Source organism: Typopeltis vanoorti, chromosome 23 (assembly GCF_054136105.1).
Source record: "Typopeltis vanoorti isolate ZY-2024b chromosome 23, IOZ_Tvanoo_1.0, whole genome shotgun sequence".
In the NCBI taxonomy this organism is placed as follows: Eukaryota; Metazoa; Arthropoda; class Arachnida; order Uropygi; family Thelyphonidae; genus Typopeltis; species Typopeltis vanoorti.
The window spans coordinates 50,610,472-50,633,169 of record NC_143571.1 but is presented as its reverse complement, the minus strand read 5'-3'; the positions used below and the strand labels follow the sequence as shown (position 1 = coordinate 50,633,169).

At 36.3% G+C, this 22,698-nt stretch overlaps 1 protein-coding gene across 2 annotated transcripts in view; it reads right to left on the bottom strand.

Moving 5' to 3' along the window:
• The window catches only part of cnc (NFE2 like bZIP transcription factor cap-n-collar), a 154,642-nt gene that overhangs the window by 110,574 nt on the left and 21,370 nt on the right, over nt 1–22,698 (bottom strand). For both annotated transcript variants that reach the window (XM_090412962.1, XM_090412961.1), the window contains exon 3: nt 21,253–21,352. In XM_090412962.1, coding sequence (XP_090269088.1) covers nt 21,253–21,352 — 100 coding nt within the window. The remainder of the gene's footprint in view (nt 1–21,252; nt 21,353–22,698) is intronic.

Here is a 22,698-nt window from a genome sequence, read left to right as displayed (position 1 = left end):
TTGTGTCAGTTGCTTTTTCTAAAGCCTCAAAAAACTCCTCCACTTCTACCTTAGTAGAACCTTCTGTGGGACCATAGGCACAAATAAGTCTCATTGTCCAGTTCTCCATTCTCACATTTGCTCACATCACTCTACTTGAGACTGCCTGCCATTTAAAAAGATTAGCCTCGTATTTCGTGTTGAATACTATGGCTATTCTTTCTTTTTCTTGATTGTCATTGCCTGAATATAACATTTTGTATTTATTGCTGAGAAAGATCTCACCAGTTTTTGTCTTTTTTGTTTCAGTCACTGCTATTATGTTGATCTGGTACTTATCCAATTCCTCAGCTAGCTCCATTTCTTTGCCATTCAGGCTTCTTATGTTGATCTTGAACTATGGTGATGTTGAGTTGGGGTAAGTTCTAGGATTTGTTCCAGTAGCTGACTTTTCACTGTTTGCCCTAGTTCCCTGGCAAAAACAACAGGGGACTTGTTTAACCGGGGCGATGCCCTAGCCAGCATGAAATTCTGTCGTGTTGTACCATCATTTGAAATCTTGGTTTAAGCCAATATGCATACAATTTGGTCTGCTAAATCCCAAATTGCCAGCCCATCCTCGCCTGTTCAGTATCCCGGTATACCTAACAGGGTGCACCACGAGAAGGTGAAGTTTTCACATTAGGTCAGAAGCCCTGGTCGGTTCTCCACATTCCTTTGAAGGCTATGTGGAGGTCTCCTCTAGTTTAATGTGGAAAAGTGTAAAGTTGTGCATTGTAGGTCAAAGGAAAAGATAGCAAGCTTTATTCTACATTGAAAGAAGTGTACTATAGGATATTGATGAATCTAAGGATTTGGGAGTGTTGGTAACAAGGAAGTTGAAGTTCATATGGTATACTATAAAAGTGGCCAACATAGGTTATAGAATATAAAATATATGCCACGAGAGGGCGCACTGTGTGAGTTGTGTTATTACCACTGTCAAAAAATTATAATTTTTTCATTAATTCATAATATTAAGTCGTCTCATTGTAGTTTTTGTTTTATACAGATGTGGGATTGATTGGATTAGTTTTGCAAGTAAAAAATTTTTTTTGTTAAGTACAATATTGTAGGTATTAGCGGCAATGTGTAATAGAACAATGGTGGCAAAGATGTCATTGTTTTCAGTGATTTGAATTTCTGAGATTTTGTACAATGCAGCATGTGTGTGTGTGTGTGTGAGATGTATTCATCACAAAAATTAAAGAATTTATGGAAGGAGAGTGAAATAGATGAACAAGTGTGTATTAAGGGTTTCAACAGTGAGTGACAGTTAGATAGCGAGAACAATGCAAATGATAGTATAGTATAGTAGATAGTATCAACAGTAAAATGGAAAGCGTTAATGTCAGAATTAATATTGAATATGCAGCGATGGATATGCAAGGGAACTAAAGTGACCTGAACAAGGAAATAGCACACTTACATGTTATCCTTCACAAGACAAAGTGTAAAATCGAAAAGTTGCAGAAGCAGCAAGAGATTAGCAGGGTTGAGAAGAGAAGGAAGCAGGTAATCTGAATTGGAGATGAAATTAAAAATCGAGATCATTGTCAACAAACGAGAAAAACAAGGTAAGGAGAATTATATGTGAGGACTCTATGATCACAGCAGAACTTAACAAGAAAGTATAGCAAAATCATCTTTCTCTGGTTTGAAAATTAATGATAGTCATGCTATCCGAATGCAAAAAATTAAGTCGAAAGAAATTGTCTTTGTTGGCACTATATGCCAAACAAGACAATTAGTTGCATGATCTGAGATATGAGAAGTATTCTGAGGAAGGATGTGAAGTTGTTGGATGAAGCAAAATTAAAGAGCGAGACGGTGAAGATTGTAAATTTCCTGTCATGCTATGACAGACGCAAACTGAGGATGAGGAGGGTGCTGATAACAAACAAATCAATACGCAGGTATGATGTAAAGTTTGTGGACCTATGGCTTGCATGTGTTTGATAGAAAGAAGAATTTGTACAATGTTGATAGGCTGCATCTAAATGGTTTTGATGTTAGGTGTCTAGAGAGAGCTTTGTTCACCGAACATGCTGAAATGTAAATTCACAAAAACTTAAGCAATCAGAGTGGACACAGATGAGTGTGTGAAGGCACCTATGAAGTGAGTGAGTGTAAAAATGAGCAGCAAGTGTGAAATCTAATCTCAAAAATATTGAATAGGATAGTCAATTCAGAAAGTAAAGGTGGTTTGGGGACCTAAATGGATGCTGCAGTTTTTATATACTAATGCCGGAAGGGGTTTTTTAGCAATTTTTACTGCAACCTCACCAAAAATTATAAGCATTAGTGAGACTTGGCTGACAGCAGATGATGTAGTTACAGGGATTGAATGTGAAAGGTTTAGTATTTTCAGGGAAGATAGAGAAGATACAAAGGGAGAGGGGTACTGGTGATGATTACAGATGAATTGCATCAAAAAGAATAGGGGATAGGTGGAAAGGTGGCTGTTCATTTGAAGCAGTCTGGAGTGAGATGAAGGCCAATAAGACAAAATATATGATTGGTTGCTGCTATAGGTCAGATGTTTCCAGGGATAATTTGGAAGACATGCATAAGCAAATTAGTATGAGTGCAGTTTGAGTGATTATTATGGGGGACTTCAACTATTGAGATATAGATTGGAAGGAGGAGAGATCACATCTACTATGCGATTTACATGAAGGAAATGAAATTTATACACCTACTGAGAGATAATTTCTTGAGGCAGTGTGCGATGGAGGGAACTTGAGGTGAAAGAGTATTGGACTTGGTCATAGGATCAGTAAAGTTTGTATCCGTAACCAATGTGGCCATATTGCACAAATTGGAGAAAAATTGTGCAGTCTTGACGTGGGGGATTGTAAAAAAATGATGAGTATTCTGTCAAGAAGGGGTACATATGTGGAACTACAAGGCAGTTGATTATGACAAGCTTAGGAGGAAGCTCAAAGCCATGCCATGGCATAAAACTCTGCAAGGGAAGTTAGTATTGCATGTGAGATAGTTAAGGGGCATCTAGAGGAAGCTATATTAAACTGTATCTCTAGGGAATGGAGAGTTAATTAGGCAGGAGTTAGATGTATGCATAATATCTTTACGCTGAGCTTCAGATAAAGAAAATGCTGTGGAGAGTGGTATATAGGGAGAAAGGTGACCAAACTCATGAACAGTACAAATGTCAAGAAAGACAGATGACCAGTATGATAAGGAAGGCAAAATCAGATTATGAAAAGAAATCAGCTAAGTAGGCTAAAGGAAATCCAAAAAAGTTTCTATCCCTATGTGACAAGTAGCAGGAAGAATAACCTTAACAAGTGCTGATGATCATGAGGTGACACAAGCAGATAAAATAGTTGAATTACTGAGTTATCCTTTGCAAGGATATCATCCGAGTGAGGTTACTGGTTTAACTTATGTGAAAGAGACTTATGTGGCAACAGAGGCAGATGAATTTGAGGTTCTTTGGATCAGAATCTCAATGTAAATACAGTTGCGGAATTTGATGGGATATCAGCTCGTGTTTTACAGGAATGTGCAAGGGAACTGGCAATGCCTCTAACTAGGCTCTTTAAGTCTCAGCTCTGGCAGAGCTCCGAGAGAGCGGAAAGAGGACAAAATAATTCCCTTGCAAAAGGGAGGTTCTAAGACTTCAGTAGTAAATTATAGTCCAATCAGTATCTCAGGAATGGTGGTAAAAGTACTGGAAAAATTGCTCAAAGAGGGAATTCAAGAAAGGATAGATAAGAATATCATACTCTATAAGGGGCAACATGGCTTTGTCAAGGGTCAGTTGTGCCTTTCTAATTTACTATTTTTTATAATAAAGTGACAGCTGAGTCAGATAAAGGAAATGGTTGCATGATCATTCTGCTGGATTTTGCAAAGGCACCTGACAGAATACCATATGAAATTCTATTAGTACAAATGGAAATGGATATGACACTGTTTATATGGATAAGATGGTGGCTGTGGGACAGATATCAGAAAGTGGTATATATATAAAAGCAAAATAGAGGCAAAAGCTGGTGACTAGTGGTGTACTGCAAGGTTCAGTGCTGGGACCACTACTGTTCAATTTTTACCTAAATAATATAGGAAATAACCTGAAAGGAAATATTCAGTTGTTCGCTGATGATGCAAAATTAGGTAGAGTAATAGTGAATCAAGGCGATGAGAAGAGCATGAAGAATGCTCTCCTCATCGCCTTGAGGAGGAGAGCATGAAGGATGTTTTAAATAAGCTGTCAGTATGGGCAAAAGATAATGAGTGTAATCAGTGTAATGTGGAGAAATGTAAAGTTATGCATTTTGGGATAAATCGATTACAAGCTGTGTACATTGATGGAACGATACTCCGGAAAATAGATGAAAGCTAGTGATCTAGTAGTGGTGGTAGACAAAGTTAAAGTTTAGAGGACATTTACTAAAATAAAGAGCCAAAAGGCTTCAGTTCAGTGATGCAGAATTATATAAATCAAATGGATATTAAATCCAGCATTATTTCAAAGCTGAATGTAGAAACTATGAAAGTTCTGTACGAAATTTGACCAGAGCTTTTGGGAATACACTTGCCAACATTTACGAGTTGCCTTAGCATGGACCTTATAGAAAACATGATCGCTTGCCCAAGCATCCATATTCGCCTTCTATTGGTCCATTTTGATAAGGTTTCACTGGCCTGACACTGTTTCCACTCAGTGGCAGGCTCACTCCACCACTGAGCAGAACTACTCATATTCAAGAGAAAAAGCACCCGCTGACAACCCCCAATAGAGGCCCTGCTGGAAAACGACAATCTCTAGAGACTCAAATTGCTCTTGTAAGGCAAAACTCTGCCCCCAAAATCTTAAGCCCCTCCAGCGGGACAAGACCCGGAAGACATCTTATGAGAGCAAAACTCTCATTCAGCACTACAGCACTCAAAGTGTTGGAGAAGTGTATTTTTTGTAAGTGAACTTTTTGTCAGTGCATAAAGTATTTACTAAAATAAAGAACCAAAAGGCTTTAGTGCAGAATTATATAAATCAAGTGGATATTAAAATGAACTAATAGAAGGCGAATATATAGATGCCTGGGCAAGTGATCATGCTTTCTATAAGGTCCAAGCTAGGGTAACTCATAAATGCCGACAGAGTGTATTCCCTTAAGCTCTCTGGTCAAATTTAATACAGAACTTTCATAGTTTCTACATTCGGCTTTGAAATAATGCTGGATTTATATCCACTTGATTTATCTAATTCTGCATTCAGCAAACTGAAGCCTTTTAGCTCTTTATTTTAGTAAATACTTTATGCACCGACCGAAAGTTCACTTACGAAAAATACACCTCTCTGACACTTCGAGTTCCTTAGTACTGAACAAGAGTTTCTGCTCTCTTAAGGTTTCTGCCTGGTCTCTGAGGAGAACCAAATATTCTGAAACAGCTGCCAGTTAAACCTTATCAAAATGGACCAATAGAAGGTGAATATATGGACGTTTGGGCAAGTGATCGTGTTTGCTATATGGTCCATGCTAGGGTAACTCGTAAATGCCAGTGAGTGTATTCCTGTAAGCTCTCTGGTCAAATTTCGTATGGAACTTTTATAGTTTCTACATTCGGCTATGAAATAATGCTGGATTTAATATCCACTTGATTTATATAAGTTTAGAGGACATTTTGCATAGGCAGCTCATAAGATTACTTGGCTACTGAAGAACACACTCACAAGTAGAGATCAGGAAGTTGTTATTCCTCTTTATACATCCATATCTGAATTCCTGTGCCCAGGTCTAGTCTGCTTGGTTTTTTGGGGATAAAGAAGTGGTGAAGAGGATTCAGAAGTGAGCAACCAAGATGGTGAGTGGTCTTTGGAACACTCCCTGTGAAGATAGATTGAAGATGTGTGGACTGTAGAAGTTGGCTGATAGGTGAAAAAGAGGGGATATTATAGAAACATTTAACTTACTTAAAGGGGTTTATAGGATTGATGCTGGGGAAATGTTTCAGCACTTGGCTAGAGGGGACAGAATAAGAATTCCTGGAAGTTAAGTAAAAGTGTGGTCAGTAGGGGTGTGAGGACTAGATTTTTCACTTGGAGAGTTGTGAATGAATGGAATTAGTTGCCAGCCAGTTGTTAGCACTTTACCTGTTAATGGGTTCAAAGAGAGGTACAATAGATTGTGTGGATAATTTGAGTCTCCCATGATGAGTCTTTGGATTCTGTGGAGGTGCCTGTACAATAATAATAATAATTACTAGGAAGAACACATCTATATGCAGAATAAAGAATCATCATTTTCCTTTAGAAGGCTCTCACATGGATGGCCACATTTGGATTACTGTGCACAAGTCTGGTCACCTGAGTTTGTTAGGTATGAGGAAATGGTGGAGATGATCCAGAGGCAAGTGAGTAAGATGGCGAGTAGGCTGTGGAATGAACTATCTCTATGAGGATAAACTGACAATTTGTTATGTGTAGAAGTTGGTCAAAAGGCATATAGAAAATTTCAAAATTTCAATTGATAAAATAGAAAATTTCAATTACTAAAAAAGAGTTTTTTAAGAGTGATACAAAATTTTTCAGCACTTGGGGTAGAGAGGGCAGAATAAGGGAGTTATGAATGGAAAGTGAGAAAAGATGTGTTAAGTAAAGGCTTCAGGACTAGTTTTTGGAGAATGTTGAATGAGTGCAAATTAGCAAAATCAACTGTATCACATATGCATGTGCATCCACAGAGCATAAAGAAATAAATGCTACTTAGGATTACAAGCACTGCCTCTTACACAGAATGGTATGGGAATGCACTCAATCTTGAGATGATCTCAAAATTTAATGCTACTTAGGATCAGAAGCACTGCCTCTTACACAGGATGGTATGGGAATGCACTCAATCTTGAGATGATCCCAAAATTTAAAAAAGTTACAGATAAAAAGAGTGTAGCCTACTCCTTTTCGGGAACAAAAAGATTTTGGAGGTTTAGTTTTATTAATTTTATAACAACATAATGTGATGGGTAATAATTGCCATCCAGTATCTACAAGATATAAATAAGAAAGAAAAACATACTCTAAAAGTGGAGTCTATTATACTCCACTTCACCAGAATGCCACCTTGGCTAATTCACTTCAACAATTGTTTTCCTGCATAGGATTCTGTCCTTGAATTTTTAGATAGCATACTTTATAAATTATAATTTCCAAAATAAGTGTCAGACCTCACTTCTCTATATCTTTTGTCTAATTTACAAGATATAATGTGGTATAAAGCATATAAATTTTTTTACACAGAACTTAGAAAGACTACTTCCTGAAAGTATTATTTCTTTCAAGATATAGTATGTTAACTTTGTGATAATAAATATACTGGACTTTTGGTGATGTGATTAGAGAAACGAATTGACAAACTTCTTATTTACATCTTGCAGATAGCAGATGGCAATTATTACACTACATGTTATTATACAAAAAGCCATTTTCCGATGAAGAATTTTGCTTTTAATCAATAGTAATAGTTTTACGTTGTATAAGCATGACTTTTAGTTCATGTTTTAACCTTAGGGTTTCAATTTTCTCATTCTAAAGTTCAGAAACTTAGTCAGTAATTTCTGTTGAAATCATGAATCCATAAAAATCATTTTATAATTTTTCTGAATGTCAATCCCACTAAGGAAAGGTCAATCTATAGCACATTTAGTGTAGATGAACTAAGAGTTAGATAATCCAGAAACTCTGCTCTAGAGAAAGGGACAAAACACAACTTTCCCTTTTTCAAGCCAATTAAGGGGCTCAAAATAAGCAAGATGATGGTCTCACACCAATCGCTGAAAATCATCTGCCATATTACCTGGTAAAAAATAAATTATATATATCAGGGGCAAATTTTCTGGGTGAGCTAGGTGCGTAATGAATACCTATGGCATAGCAATATCACCAATATTATATTTTTGTAATATCAAGAAGGTGGCAAAATATTCTGGAGATTGCTGAAGAAGCTTAGGAATGGATGAAAGAGTGTTGTAAAAGGAGTTAGAGATGATAAAGGTGACATGAAAAAGGGAGAAAATGATATCCTTGAAGTATGGAGTAATTACGTTGAAAAACTGCTAAATGAAACAAGCAGTGATGACAGCACAGTGGTAAAAAAACACTGACCAGGCATGCAGTCAGGAATACATATCCATACTTGAAGTAGAAAAAGCCATCAAAGGCTTGAAATGTGGAAAGACAGCAGGAGTAGATAATATTCGACCAGAAATGCTGAAGAATGGTGATATAAGAGTCTTACAGTGGCTGCACTGCATAGTTCAGAAAGCCTGGACAGAGGGACGAATTCCAGATGATTGGAGTAGAGCTCTCATAGTACCCATATAGGGAAATAGAACTGAATGGGAAAATTACAGAGGTATTTCTCTACTGAGTGTTCCTGGCAAGATCTATGCAAGTATACTTGAGAAACGGTTGAGAAGAATTGTGGAAGAAAAGCTTGGTGAAGAACAAGCTGGATTCAGGCCAAAATAGAGGCTGTCAGGATCAGATCTTCACTTTACGACAAATAGTCGAGAAAGCATGGGAATATAACAAAGATCTATATTTAAGTTTTGTCGATTTGGAAAAGGCATATGACAAGGTGCCAAGAGAGAAGCTATTTAATACGCTACAGTTATATGGTGTCAATGGGGCATTATATCAAGCAATACTTAGTCTTTATTTGAGTTGTAAGTCAGCAGTTAGAATTGAAGAAAGTACAGGAAGAAGGTTTAATGTTAAATCTGGTGTGAGACAAGGATGTACATTATCCCCTCTGTTATTCATTATCTATATGGATCACATTATGAAGGAAAGTGGTATTAAACATGATATCAAAATTGGAGATGTTAATGTCAGCTCTATACTGTATGCGGACGATGTTATACTTCTAAATAAATCCGCTACAAGTCTGCAAGATTCTCTGACTAAATTGAATAGCTGTTCTAATAGATATGGTATGAAGGTCAGCAATAAAAAGACAAAGACAATGAAAATAGGCAGAATCATTGAAAATGTCAACTGTGTTGTGAATGGAGAACCTGTGGCACAAGTAAAACATATCAGCTACTTAGGCATGATTTTTAGTGAAGATGGTAAATTAAATATAGAAATAGACAACAGAATCAGCAAATCTGGTATGGTGGGAAGTCAATTGAATAAATTCATATGGAATAAGAGAGGAATTAGTCGGAACACTAAATTAGCTGTATACAAGACAGTGTTCAAACCAGTTTTAACTTATGGATCTGAGAGCTGGGTCAGAAGTAAAACACTTGACCAAAGACTAGAGACCACAGATATGAGAGTCCTGAGAAAGATTATAGGCGTGAACAGATGGCATCAATGGCAATGTCATATTAAAAACGAGGATATTAGGAAAGAACTTGGAATTGTCAGCATCCAGGAATGCGTTAGTAGAGCTAATCCCAGGTGGTATGGTCACTTAAACAGAATGGGCAAAGAAAGATTAGCAAAACAAGTGTTCTCTGCCGGGTTGGCAGCAAAATGACCCAGAGGAAGACTAAGATATAGGTGGATTGATACAGTACAAAATGCCTTAGACGATAGAAATATAACATCTGATAATGTTGGAGTCTTGACAAGTAACAGACTGATTTGGAGGAAAATTGTAGATAGGAAGTTAGTAATGATGTAATTTTTTTCATGTAGTACTATCATATCCTGTACATCCCTTGAGGGTACATGGCAGGAATTTGATGATGATTCCTGTTAAAGACTACCCTAATTGTTTCCTGGCTTTGTGTGATTCCTAAAATTAAACAGAATAAATAACACAAAGCTTCATGAAGAGGATGTTTTGAGTGTAAACATTGTATCACATTCACGTTAATAGCCTGGGTGTGCAGTCACATATACTGACACATTTGAGTTCTTTAAACAGATGTGGAGATGTCTCGAGAAATCATTTACATTGAAAACGATTTTAGCCAATTTTTTTTTCCTTCACAAAATCAACAGAACTTTGAACTCCCCAAACCCACTCCCTCCCTTCCCTAATCCAGAACATAAAACTTCATTGCCATTCCCTAAATGCAGATACTTCAGATAAAGTTTCATGTTCTTAAAAAAAAAAAAGTACGACATACAGAACTCCTTCATGCAATACTATATATTAGCAACTCTTATCTGCTTACCAAAAGATCCTGTTCCTCATCTGGACCATCCTGGTGTCTACAGCAACCTTTGCTCCTGTAAACTATCTTACTTGGGACAAATAGGAACAACAGCCAATGTCTGTCTGAAGGAACACCAAAACTATGCCCATTTCTTGCGCTACAGCCATTCGGGAGTATCAGATTGCTGGACCAGTGGATGGTGGTGGGTGGGGTGAAGGAGCTCACTTTCATACTGAAGCAGATAGAAATCAGAGAGACTGTTTTTAGAATTTGTCACAGCACTATATTTTCCAAATCTCAACAAATTTTGTAGCCTCACTTTACCAAAAATTTGAGATCATCATATTGAGATCTTCAGCAAGATTCCATTCATAGAAGGCACTGTTAGAACTGTAGAACTCGCATTTCACACTAAGTCCGTGTTTTCCTTCCTGCTGGTATACCTATGTGCACATGATTAGCATATTTCTTTGTGCCCATGAACATGTCTTAGTGACAAGGAAAAATATTGGCTTAATAATCTAATTAGCTAAATAAATTCAGTTAGTTAATTATTATCTTTAGATGTGTTTTCTCCACTAAACATTACATTAGTAAACAGAGGATAAGAAATAGGAAGTGATCACCATTCAAGTGTTGAGCCTGATAAAAATGAATATCACATTGAAAAATAAAGGTATGTACAAAAGTTTTAAAAAGAAACAAAACTGAACAGCTTTCAGAGGTGAACTGTAGACTCACATATACAAATATTATTGGAGAAAAAAATGAGAGTTCGAAAACAACCCAAACTTTAGAAACCTATGGCAAAATACAAAAGAAATGACTGATTAAGTCAAGATGTGGTTGGGAAGTTGCTGGCAAGGATAAAAACAACCAGAACTTCCTGTATTCGAGCACTTAAAGAGAAAATCCTAGAAAAGAAAGATCATGTTAATAATTTAAGCATATAAGTCAGCAGGTCACTGAGATATATAAAGGAAAAATACAGAAATGCTAAGCTATACATAAAAGTGGCCAACAAGAGTAATGGAATGGGAAGACTTTGTTAAGAATCATCACCAGCTTTCTTCAGTCCTCTGCAGGACAAATGTCTCTCCATGCGTCTTCTATTTTGGCTGATCCTGTGCATCTCTCCACCATAAATTTCCATGACATCTTGTTATCTCATCATCCCATCCTACACTGATCTACCTGGTTTCAATTCTTGGTGTCCATTCTGTTACCCACTTTGTCCATTTGTTATCAGACGTTCTCATCACATGTCCTTCCCAAGGCCATTTCTTTCATTACTAATGCAATGTTCATTCACTTTGCTTCCCTATCCAAGTATTAGTTCAGAATAAGAATATAGAAGATAAATATAAAAGTCACAAAATGTTCATGAAAGACATTAAAAAAAAAAATCTTAGAAATGGAGAAAAGAGTATTACTAAATCACTTAAGGAATTGACAACATATATAAGAATATAAATTAAATAACACTTTAATAAATATTTCCTATATTTCGGTAACGTCACGTTGCCATCTTCAAAAGGAACTTACAAAAAAGGCATGCACACGTAGGAACTAAAACACAGTAACCGAGAATGAAGTGAGGAAGCTATAGTTCTCCTAAAAGTTCTGATGGTACCCCAAAATGGGCTATGTAGATGTTCTTGGTCATTGGGCTGAAGGTCTGCTGATGTAGGCCTCCCAAATTTGGGGCAGTCTCATTTAACCAAATTTGTTGAAGTTTGGAGAGTTTCTTAGGGCTGAGGCTGATTCCATGAATAGTCTTTTGAATTTGAAGTTGCTACAGTGTGTCTTATTGTAGCTTTCTTCCATCGTATTCTGTAGCATGTATCCAGAGCATGGTCTGCAAGACCCAAGTGGCTGTACTTGTGAAACCGGATGTAGTCCTCGTGTTCCGAAATTCTTATATTCGCTGTCATGCCTGTTTGGCCAAAGTAAGACAGTTTAGAGCTGCAAGGGACCTGGTATACACCAGGTAGGTCTAGGGGAAGTGGTTGGTCTTTAGTGGAGCGGATAAAAGATGCCAATTTTCTGTATGGTCTGTAACAGGAGGTCAAGCCATGTTTTTTTAAGATTTTGGTAATTTTTTCAGAGGTGCCTCGGGTGTAGGAATGGTGATGGATTTAGAGTAATCCTTGTTGTGAAATAGGGGTTGTGGTTTGTTGGTTTAAATATTTTTTGGGTTTTACGGGGGGGGGGGGGGGGGGCATTGGCTGAGAAAGTGTCGAGGATGTGATTTAGTTCAGTGTTTAGGGTCTTGTTGTTTGAACAGATTAGTTTAGCCCTGTTGTAGTGTTTTCACCACTCCATATTGTTGTGAGGGGGGGGGGGGGAATTGTTGGTGCATGTACCTGCATATATGGGTGGGTTTTCTATAAATTGAGAAAACCAAGGTTTCATCAAGGTTGGTGGGTGACTAGTGTGTCTAGGAAAGGGAGGCTGTTGTTTCCCTTTTTTTCAGCGTGAAGTTGATTCTGGGGTGTTGGTTGTTTAAGTGTGTTAAGAAGAGGAGTGTATCAGAGCCATGTGACCAAATAGCAAACACATCATCAATGTAGCGAAGCCATATGGTTGGTTTTAGTGGGGCAGAGGCTAAGTCTTTTTTTTTAAAGGTCTCCATAAAGAAATTGGCCAAGGATGGGGAGAGTGATGAACCCATGGCTGTCCCCTCTATTTGTTTGTAGAATTTTCCCTGCCAAACGAAATAGCCTGAGTTCATTGTGAACTGAAATAGGACTGAGATATCGGGAGGAAATTTAGCTTGGATTAGCTCCTTCTTCCTGTACTTTCTTCAATTCTAACTGCTGACTTACAACTCAAATGTCCCACTCATTTCCTTGAGTGGGACATTGTGAATAAGGAGGAGACGTCAAAGCTGACCATTATGTCAGTATGTTGGAGTGTAAGGTTTTCTATGCGCTTTGAAGTGGGCTGAGTTTTTTTATGAGTGATGGTGTGTTGCCAGTGTAGTGTGTGAGCACTTTGGCCAACTGTTTAGCTAATTTGTATGTGGGGGAATCAATGCCATCCACTATGGGACATAATTGCAGATTTTCTTTATGTATTTTTGGGAGTCCATAAATATGGGAGGGGGGGAGTTATAGAGTTAAATGGTTTTAATCTGTTAATAACTTCTACAGGCCAAGAAGTGACTTTCTTAAGGAGCCTGTGAAGTTTTCTGATTTGTGAGATTGTATTCGATAGGGAGGTAAGTAGCCCGATCTAATAGAAGAGCTTTAAGCTTATCTGTGTAGTCCGTTTGGTTAAGTACTACAGTTGCATTTCCCTTATAGGCTTTGGTGATTACTATTTCTTTATTATTCCTCATTTCCTGCAGAGCTTTATACTCCTTATTGGATATGTTGGTTTTTGGTGGTCTTGCTTTGGAGAGGACACAAGCTACATCCAGTCTTACACTGTTGGTGATTTGATTCGGAAGGTGGCAGATTCCACGTTCGATCTGGAAAATTAATATCCTCACTAGGTATTTTTCTGGGAGCAATGGCAAAGTTGTGGCCACGTGAAAGCACGTTGAGTGCCTCAGGCTTCATGGTGACTGAAGAAAGGTTGATTACGGTGTTGGTAAAAAGTTTTGGATTGACAGTAGAGTTCTTTTTTAATTTTTCGAATTTTTTGATATGTCGACCCCGTATTTTCTCAAATTCTTTGTCTGCTGCGGTACACGAGACATCACGTAAAATTGAACAAAGCTCGTGATATAAGGTGCATGAATAGCTTTGTTAGTGTCAGCTAAGAGAAACCGCGTGATGTCAATTTGTTCCCGAAGCAAAGTGTAGCTGGAGTGGTTATAGATACGGAGAGCTTTTTGTGGAATTAAACGATGCTTGAATTTTACACAATTTGGGATTACCTGATTATCCTGGTTGCATTTTAGGAAAGTCAGACGATTTAGTTGTCTTGATAACTTCAACTTCATTTTACCATATTGGCAGGTCTTCCGTGCGATGGAATTTCTGTGGATGATGGTAATTCTCGTAGACTAGCTTATACATTAGTAATGCATTACTAAATCACTTAAGGATTCATCACCATTTCCTACTTAAATCCATCACCATTCCCTACATCCAAGGCACCTCGGAAAAAATTACCAAAATCTTAAAAAAACATGACTTGACTTCCTATTACAGACCATGCAGAAAATTGGCATCCCTTATCCACTCCACTAAAGACCAACCACTTCTCCTAGACCTACCTGGTGTATACCAGGTCCCTTATTTATGGACTCCCAAAAATACATAAAGAAAATGTGCCATTACTTCCCATAGTTGGTGGCAGTGATTCCCCCATATACAAATTAGCTAAACAGTTGGCCAAAGTGCTCACACACTACACTGGCAACACACCATCACTCATAAAAAAACTCAGCCCACTTCAAAGTGCATAGAAAACCTTACACTCCAACATACTGACATAATGGTCAGCTTTGACATCTCCTCCTTATTCACAAATGTCCCACTCAAGGAAATTTTAGAGCTAATCCAAGCTAAATTTCCTCCCGATATCTCAGTCCTATTTCAGTTCACAATGAACTCAGGCTATTTCGTTTGGCAGGGAAAATTCTACAAACAAATAGAGGGGACAGCCATGGGTTCATCACTCTCCCCATCCTTGGCCAATTTCTTTATGGAGACCTTTAAAAAAAAAGACTTAGCCTCTGCCCCACTAAAACCAACCATATGGCTTCGCTACGTTGATGATGTGTTTGCTATTTGGTCACATGGCTCTGATACGCTCCTCTTCTTAACACATTTAAACAACCAAACACCCCAGAATCAACTTCACGCTGAAAAAAAGGGAAACAACAGCCTCCCTTTCCTAGACACACTAGTCACCCACCAACCTTGATGGAACCTTGGTTTTCTCAATTTATAGAAAACCCACCCATATATGCAGGTACATGCACCAACAATCCCCCCCCCACAACAATATGGAGTGGTGAAAACACTACAACAGGGCTAAACTAATCTGTTCAAACAATTGAACCTAAACACTGAACTAAATCACATCCTCAACACCTTCTCAGCCAATGGCTACCCCCCTCCCACTTCACAACAAAGATTACTCTAAATCTATCACCATTCGCTACATCCAAAGCACCTAGGAAAAAATTACCAAAATCTTAAAAAAACATGACTTGACCTCCTGTTACAAACTATACAGAAAATTGGCATCCCTTATCCGCTCCACTAAAGACCAACCACTTTACCTAGACCTACCTGGTGTATACCAGATCCCTTGCAGCTGTAAACTGTCTTACTTTGGCCAAACAGGCAGGACAGCGAATATCAAAATTTCGGAACTCAAGAACTACATCCGGTTTCACAAGTACAGCCACTCGGGTCTTGCGGACCATGCTCTGGATACACGCCACAGAATACGGTGGAAGAAAGCTACAATAAGACACTGTAGCAACTTCAAATTCAAAAAAAAACTATTCATGGATCAGCCTCAGCCCTAAGAAATTCTCCAAACCTCAACAAATTTGGTTGCATGAGACTGCCCCAAATTTGGGAGGCTTACATCAGCAGACCTTCAGCCCAACAGCCAAGAACACCTACGTAGTCCACTAGGGGACACCATCAGGAATTTTAGGAGAACAATAGCTTCCTCACTTCATTCTCAGTTACTGTATTGTAGTGCCTATGTGCATGTGCCTCTTTTGTAAGTTCCTTTTGAAGATGGCAATATGACGTTGCCGAAATATCGGAAATATTTAATAAAGTGTTATTTAATTTATATTCTTATATACGTTGTCAATTCCTTAAGTGATTTAGTAATGCATAACCAATGTATAAGCTTGTCTACGAGAAGGAGAAAGGAGTAAAAGAAATCACAGATGGTAAAATTAAATAAAAAATGAAGATAAAGATATTCTGGATGTCTGGAGTAATTCACTTGAGAAGAATGTTATATGAATTAACATTCATTTAAAAGCCGTGACAGAACACTGGTAGAAAATATCCAGCAGGAAGAATGTAGTCATGAGCACATTTCAGTAAAAGAGAAAGAAAAGGTAATCAGAAATATGAAATGTGGCCAGTAGATAATATTTGACCATAAAATGCTGAGATATGGGGGAGATAAAAATTTAGTGCTACATTGTATACTTCAGAATACCTGGCCATTAGGTCAAATATCAAAATTTTTTGTCTTCTATCCACAAAAGGTTGTAAACCTATAGCATTTGAATAAAATGCTATAGGTTTAAATCCTTAGCCCACAGGGTGAGCTAAGGATTTTTTTTTTAATTTTTTTAATTTTTATTCATTTTTACCTGATCAGGAAACCCTTCTCTAAAGCCCAAACATGAAACTTTTTCAAGCCACTTCAAGACCTTCAATAAATAAACAGGAAAATGGTCTGACACTGGGTGATCAAATTCACCTCCTACCTAATGACAATCACACACACATCCATATATATAACAGGATTTGAACATGCAGCCTGCCGTTTGGAGAGTAGATATATACATGCTAACTACTCAGCCAACCAGGGCAGCAAATACCACATCCAAAACACAGAACAAGATAGGTTCAGACCAAACAGGAAGATATCAGGATCAGATTTTCACTTTAAAAGAAATAACTAAAAAATCATGTTAATATAACAAGGATTTGTAGATTTGGAAAATATGTTAAGTTGTCAAGAAGAAAGCTGTTCAAAATATTCCAATTGTATACATTAGCCTATTTTAAACAAATGACATTATACAGAGGATACTTTTATTTTCTCTACCTCCTTCAATTAGAATTGAAGGAGGTAGAGAAAAATGGTTGATGCAAAATCACATGTAGGACAAAGTTGCACACTGCTATTCATCACCTGTGTGAATTACATTATGAAGGAAGGTGAGAATAAATCAGATGTCAAAAACAGAGCTTTTTCCTCAACTGTCAACTTCTTTTTGCAGATGATGATGTACTTACTCCATTAGAAGTTTTCAAGGCTCATTGATTAAATTCAATTGCTCTAAATGAATTTGATATGAAGGTTAACAACAAAAAGACAAAAACATGAAAATCTACAGAATTTGCTAGCCCGGTTGGCTGAGTGGTTAACATATCCACTCTCCAATCAGCAGACCGTGGGTTCCAATTCTGCCATGGGCATGGGCATTTGCAAATGTCTTTAGGTGGGAGATGGATTTCATCACCCAGTGTGAGACAACCACTCTGCTTATCTGAGGCCTGAAGTGGCTTGTAAAAAGTTCCAAGTTTGGAACTCTTTAACAAGGTTTCTGGACCTAATAAAAAAAAAATAAATAAATAAATAATTTTTTTAAAAAAATACAAAATTATATAAAATCAATAAAAATAGAAAATAAAAAAACCAATCCACAGTACGATGTGCTATAGGTTTATAGAAGCTTTTCGTGGGTGGGAGTGGCAAAAATTGAATATGTTAGAGAAACTCTACATCATTAGTTAATTGAGCAAAATTTTTAGCAAAGATGGCAAATTAGTTATGGAAATAGATAATAGAATAAACAAAGCATATAGCGGAAAGGCATTTGAACAAATTATTATTCAAGAGAGAAAACTGGAGAGTGAAATTAACCAAAACTCTAAACAAGCAGTAGACAGCAGTGCTCAAATCAATTTTAACTTACAGATCTGATAGCTGGGTTAACTGCTGATCAAAGATTAGAGACCACACATATAAGAATTCTAAGAAAAAATTAGAGGAATGAGCAGATTATCAATGGCAGAATCATATCTGAAAAGAAACTGATCAGTATTCAAGAATGTGTGAGCACAACTAGGATGGGAGTAGAAAAGTTAGCACAAGAAAAAGAGCAAGATTTTGGTGGACTGATGCAGTTATTAATGCATCAGAAGACTGAAATGTAAGATTTTCTGACAATGTTGGAGAGATGACAACAGATTAATTTAAAAGAAAATTGTTGACAGGAAGCTAAAATAATTTATGTAGTACTATCATATATAGAAGTACATGCCTTACAGGTACACACTGGGAAATTATGATGATGCACTGCTAGTCTTGACACCAATAACACCTTCTGGTGCACTAACAGTCAAGTGATGTCTAGCATGATAGAAATCAGAGAGGCTATTTTTAGAATCTGTCCCAGCACTACAGCATTCTCCAAATCTCAACAAATTTAGCTGCCTCACTTGACCAAAAATCTGAGAGACCATCATATTGATGGTCTCTCAGATTGATGGAATCTTCAGCAAGATTCCAACGTACCTATAGAGAGTACCGTTAGGACTGTAGGATACCACATCTCAACGCTAAGTCTGTGTGAAAGTTGTCAGTGGTAAAAGTAAATATTTATACACCATACTGTGTAAGCTGATTAAATTTTACTTCTTTTTTTTTTTTTAAATGTACATATAGACATCATCATGATCAAATTACTGATACATTTTCCTTCAAGTGATGTACAGGATAATAATGATAAAACTACATAATTAAGTTTACATTAGTCCTTACTAATTGTAATTTATCATTACTACCAATTTACCTGCAAATTAGTGTGTTGTTTGTCAGGTCAGGATTCCAATAATATCAAATATTCAGTCTTGTTAGACAAAGATCTAACAGCATTAGATCTTTGTCTTCCTCAGAGCGTTTTTCCTTCCATCCTGGCATCAAACACCTGCTTTGCTAACCTTTTCTCCTGAGATTAAGTCTACTCACACATTCTCAAATGCTAACAACATGCAATATTTCATACTAATATCATTTTTCATAGGAATCTGTTATTGAGGTTATCTGTTCATTTGCTTAATTTTTCTCAGCACTCTTTACTTTATGTAACACAACATTCTGAGTCATAAGTTAAAATTGGTTTGAATTCTGTCTTATTCACTGCTAGTTTAGTGTTTTGGTTAATTTCTCTCTTATGCCATGTAAATTTATTCAACTGTCACTTGACCTTACCAGTTTTGTTATTCTACAGTCAATTTTCATTTAATTTGCCATCTTCACCAAAAACTGTGACTAAACAGGTGAAACATTTTACTTTAATAAATTTAGTTTAATCCTTTATACAAGTGTAAGCAAACAAAGTTTGCACCTGAAGAATCTTCAGGACTGAGGCAACTCGTGGTAAAGGTGGACCAAGATCTCATCAATACTTGTCTTAGTATCTTCCATAATGCAAAGCACATCTCCTTGCAGACATGTATAATGTCCATAATGGAGAAGTCATATTTACCTATATGAGTTGACAAAAGGTGTCTCACCTTATTATTAAATTACTCTGGATTTAGAGAAAGATGTTGGAAGTTTTTTCCACTTGGTTAGACTATAATAAATTTAGTTTAATCCTTTATCCAAGTGTAAACAAACAATCTTCAGGACTGAGGCAACTCGTGGTAAAGATGGATCAAGAGGTAAACATGACTTCTCCATGGCTTCCACCTTAGTATCACCACCTCTGGGTCTGGCTCCCACTGACGAGATCTCAATAAAGGTCGAAATCTGTCTGGGTAGTGGCCCTTTACTTAATGCATAGCATTATACATGTCCGCAAGGAGATGTGCTTTGTATTATGAGAGATACTAAGACAAGTAGTGATGAGAGCTTGGTCCACCTTTACCACGAGTTGCCTCAGTCCTGAAGATACTTCAGGGACAAACTTTGTTTGCTTACACTTGGATAAAGGATTAAACTAAATTTATTATAGTCTAACCAAATGGGGAAAAAACTTCCAACAAAACATTTTACTTGTTTTATAGATACTACACTGACAACAGTTGATATTTTTATTCATGCCAAATTTGTTACAATAGCTATTCAATTGTTAATAATGAAAGAGAGAACTACAAAAAACTTATTAAAGATGAAAAGCTGAGATGAATATACACAAAAGTTGGAGGAAGATATTAATAGGCCCAAAGAATGTTATATGGATTAATGAAGAACAGAAGAAGCAATTAAGAACCAGGTTTTTTAATAAGTAGAAACCTTGTGATTATCAGAAGAGAGAAAGAGAGAGAGAGCAAGAGATTTGGATGATGGAGCAATGTTATTTTATAGATCTGTGAAATAAACTGGAATAAATAAGAGAATAGAGATAAGAGAAATAAGTGGGAAACAGGTTTCAAAGAAGTTGTAAAAGATGAGGAATGGAATTCATTATCTTCTACACAGAGATTACTATCTCAATATATAAAGGAGGCTCAAGAAGGAAGTGTAGTAAGGAAACTTGGAACACATAACAGTGAAATTCCTTTGTCATTCTTACATTTTTCTTTTTAAGAGATGAGTGCTATGAGAGATGGCTACTTCAATCATCTGGAATTTGACCTTCTGAATTATGCAGTGTAGCCACTGTAAAACATTTATATCTCCATCAATATATGCCAGATAACACTGGCTGTAGAATGCAGTCTGCAACTTTTTTTTTCATTTACAACTTTTTTATAATTCATCAAAATTTCAAGAAAAATTTGCTCAGTCCTCTTATATATTATAAACATAGCAGCATGTTAATTCTAAAAAACATGTATTTAAGAAAGAGAGCAACAATTCATAAACAATGGGGGGGGGGGGAAGAAAGAAAGTAGCCACTTAAATTTATATATATATATATATATATATATATATATATATATATATATTTTATTTTTTATTTTTTTTTTTTCCTGTGACTAACCTCAACTTTTGAGTTTTGGGGGAAATTTCAGGATTCACTTCAAATCTCTCAAGACTCAATAGGATGAAAAAAAAATACAACAGCTTTCATCATTTGATATAATGTGAAGTCAATGGTAATACCAATTTTATGGTAAACAATAACCTTTGCAAATTTTAAGGTAAAATTTGCAGAAAGACAATTTGGAAAAACTCAATATGACTTCTGAAGGTAAACTTCACAACACTAGTGAATCGATGGAGAGCACCCTGATGTGAAACAAAATTACTAATAAAGAATATAACATTTTTGATTGATAATATACAGCTGTTAAAAAAAATCAAATTATTATTAGTTAGTTATCAGAAGAAATCAATAAAGTTTTTTTTTTCTTTCTAATTAATGCAATATATCTAAACATAACATAACAGAACATAAGAAAAGATACAAACCTGTTTCAGAGTCAATAGTATAAGATACTCCCTCCCAAGGATCATATACTGGTAGTGAAGACTCTTCCTTAGAATCTTGTTTAGATTCATTAGGCACCTCCTAGTTATAACAAGTGAGGGAAAGAACTTTTTGTAATTCTGATGAATCTAACACAGTATAGAAATAAAGACAAATTTTTATTTACTTTTGAACTGGAAATAACATTAAGTATAATTATCATTTCCAATTCCAAATAACAAATATAACAAAAACAGTTACCAAGAACAGAATGATCACAACATAGTTAAATACCAAATAGGGTTCAAAGCTATTATAAGGGGAGGTATTTAACAAATAATTTCTAATAATGGTTTACCATACAATATATGTAATAATGGTTTATCATACACATTCAATAACACTGGAGAATGCACTTTTTTGTCAATTACATAAATGAAATAAGTTTTTTTTTTCTTTATTGTTTCACTAAATACATAAATCTGCTACATCTTTTGCTCCCCAAGGTGAGGAAATTTAGTCCCAACTTTTAGAGACTAGTGGGTAGCCAAACTCCACCCAGTCAATCACAAATGGCTGGCCTAAGACTACCAGTGATTTTAATTGGAATCGGAGGAGAAGAATACAGCAAACAACTGCCATCATCTAGTGGTACCAGACCCTAACACTATATATGGTGTGTGTACAGTGCAAGTACTATGGTCAATTTTCTTCAGTTTGCAAGAGATTGACTATCTTAGAAACTGGCCGAAGAAAGACTTTATTTTACTAAATCAGGTATTCAGTTAATATAAATTAATATATTTTTATATATAAAATTTTAATATTAATTTTTTAATATATAAATAGAACCTGTAAACACACTGGTGCCAAGTGTATACAAGAGTTGATATTTTTTGAAGTGCTGGAAGTTGCCGTTATTAGAGAATACTTCACAACAAAAGCTGTTTCATAGTGTTGCGACGTTTCTTATAATATTTATCTCTCTCTATTTATTGGTTGCAATACGTTTCTACTCTAATCGTTTAGATTAGCTTCTATTGTTTTATATCTTTCCTTTATCCTACCAGCTTCGCCATTTATGTTGTGACTTTTTTCTTATCCTTTGTCTTTTCTTTACTTAATTAGTTATTTACCCTTTATCTACCCTTTCTTAACTAATCCAATATTCTATCTTTCTTGAATTCAAAACTCGTCTAACACTGTACCTTACTTATACACACTTATCCCTTATAGATTAAACTCTACAATCAAATATTCTCTCATTCAGTGCTTTGCAGTCCTATTGGCCTCTCTATGTCCTAAACAAACAATCTGAAGAAGTTCACCCTATAAGTATTAACACGTTTATATTTAAGCTGCGCCAGCTAATACCTAGGTAGAAAGGATTCCTGTTCAGGGTGACCCTTTAGAGAGTTAAAGATTATTTGATCGAGCATAAATTTATC